The sequence below is a fragment of the Terrapene carolina genome, unplaced genomic scaffold, assembly GCF_002925995.2.
Source record: "Terrapene carolina triunguis isolate 2854851 unplaced genomic scaffold, T_m_triunguis-2.0 Scaffold15324, whole genome shotgun sequence".
In the NCBI taxonomy this organism is placed as follows: Eukaryota; Metazoa; Chordata; order Testudines; family Emydidae; genus Terrapene; species Terrapene triunguis.
In genome coordinates, this window is record NW_020679675.1 from 1 (window position 1) to 2,371 (window position 2,371).

General features: G+C 62.9%; 1 protein-coding gene across 1 annotated transcript; it reads left to right on the forward strand.

Annotated features, from left to right (window-relative positions):
* Positions 1-410: 410 nt before the first annotated feature.
* Positions 411-759, forward strand: CACNG6 (calcium voltage-gated channel auxiliary subunit gamma 6; the record flags this gene model as incomplete). The annotated part of the gene is made up of 1 exon (XM_026661701.1): positions 411-759. A coding segment is annotated over exon 1 (325 nt), but the record flags the coding sequence as incomplete, so codon positions are not given.
* Positions 760-2,371: the final 1,612 nt, after the last annotated feature.

Consider the following 2,371-nt stretch of genomic DNA (forward strand, 5'->3'; position numbering starts at 1 on the left):
GGGCTCTGTGGGGCAGGGGGCAGGAGGGCTGGCTGTGAGGGGAGCTCTCAGGGGCTCTGTGGGGCAGGGGGCAGGAGAGCTGGCCGCGGGTGAGCGGGCCCGTGGGCAGCTCCCAGCGCTGCATGTGCCGCTTTAAAACACACGCACCCAAGGCCTTAAAAATAGCTTCTATCGCCCTGGAGACGGGTGATGGCTCCTAACAGGTGCGGGGCGTATTTACAACCGGGGCCGCGGGTGTGAGCTACCGGGCGGCCTCTCGCTCAGCCAGCCGGGGGGTCAGCTCGGCAGCAGGCGTCCGACCTAAATAGCCTGCGGGTCGGAGGCACAGAGCGTCCGCGCGAGGCGGCTGGGGAACGGAGCAGGGGGGGAAGGCCGGGCAGGGTTAGGGGTAGGGGTTACGGTTAGGGTTATCAGAGGGGTAAAACCCAGGAAGGATGATGTGGCCCAATTTTTTCCTCCAGGAGGAGGAGCGCTTGGGTAGCTTGCGGGGCCGGGTGGGCGGCAAGCGGCGCCCGGCCCTCAGCGATGCCCAGGAGGGCAAGATCAAGCTGGCCTTCTTCGTGGCCATCGTGGGGGTGACGCTGACCGTGCTGGCCGTGGGCACCGAGTTCTGGGTGGAGCTCAACACCTACAAGCAGAACCACAGCGCCATGTGCGAGGCCGCCCACTACGGCCTCTGGAAGTTCTGCTACAAGAAGCTCTGGGTGGAGGACATGGAGGTGGAGAGGGCGACCTGCGGCCCGGCCGAGCTGCCCGGAGGTGAGGAGAGCCTGGCCCGTCCCCCCTCCTCTTCCTTTGCCCTTTCCTTCCTTCCCTCCCCCCTCCCTTCCTTCCCTCCACTTCCCTTCCATCCCTCCTTCCATCCCTCCTTCCTCCTCTCCCCCTCCCTTCCTTCCTTTCCATCCCCCATTCACTGCCTCTCTCCGCCCACCCCAATAAACACCTACCTATCCCCATCCACCCACCCCCATAAACACCCATCTACCTATCCCCATCCACCCCACCCACCCCGAATAACACCTATCTATCCCCATCCACTCTATCTATCTATCTATCTATCTATCTATCTATCTTCTTCCCCCCCCCCCCACTCACTCCCTTTTCAGCCTTCACCTCCATCCACCTCCCCTTGACTCTGATAATTTTTCACAGCTGGAGTTTCATAAATAACCAGATGCCCTCACCCTCTCATGCTTCCCACCCGGGTTCTGCGCAGGGGGGTCTGGGAGCCAGGACTCCTGGGTTCTGTCCCTGGCTCTGGGAGGGGAGTGGGGCCTAGTGGTTAGAGCAGCAGGGCTGGGAGCCAGGACTCCTGGGTTCTGTCCCTGGCTTTCGGTTGAACGTATTCGGGCGTCTCCAGGAGTGTTTTGGGTTCTGTCTCTGCGCTTCTTTCTGATGCTGCAGCAGCGACCGATGGCATCAGCTGAATTCCAGTCTGGGGGGAGGGCAGGGGTGGAGCGCGGTCCGGAGAAGGGACTGGGGCCAGTTAAAGCACCTCTTGGCTGGAAAGAGTGAAACTGGAGATCAAGAGCACTGGGGAGCTGTTCTGCGCTGTGGTCTGTTACCATCCCAACCAGGAAACATTCACCCAGCTGGGCATCTGGGCTCATTGAATCCAGTGAAATGATGGCCAATTGCCCCGGGCCCCATTCCCTGCCCCCCTGAGCCAGCCAGTCCCTGCCCTGGGGCCGGATGGGAGCCGGCGCCCCTAGAGGGGAAAGGCCCCGGGCCCCATTTCACAACCCCTGGAGGTGTCCCGGGGGTTGTCTCCATGTGGATGTGTCTGGGATCAGGTAGGGTGCGTGTTTAAAGTGCGATAGCTGCTCTGGTCCATTTCCTTCAGCCCTCCAGCAGTAGGACGTGGGGTGGAGAGAGGGGCAGGGCCATGGGGTCAGGGGCACAAAGCAGTTATGGCGCCAGGAGCCGGCAGGGGACAAAGGTGGGGTGGGTGCGGGTGGGGCAGAGCTGCCACTGGGGGGACTGTGTTCTGAAAATCTTATACCTCCACCTCCCCACATCCCTCCCTCCCTCCACCCCACCCCTCCCATCCATCGATCCCCCCATTCCTCCCTCCCTCCCTCCATCCACCCCACCCCTCCCATCCATCCACCCCCTTCCCTCCCTCCCTCCCATCCATCCACCCCACCCCCTCCCATCCATCCACCCCATTCCTCCCTCCCTCCCTCCATCCACCCCACCCCGTCCCATTCATCTACCGCCCTCTATCCACCCCACCCTTCCCTCCATCCGCCCCCATTCCTCCCTCCTTCCCTCCCTCCCCCATCCATCCACCCCACACCCCTCCATCCATCCACCCCCCCATTCCTCCCTCCCTCCCTCCATCCACCCCACCCCCTCCCATCCATCCACC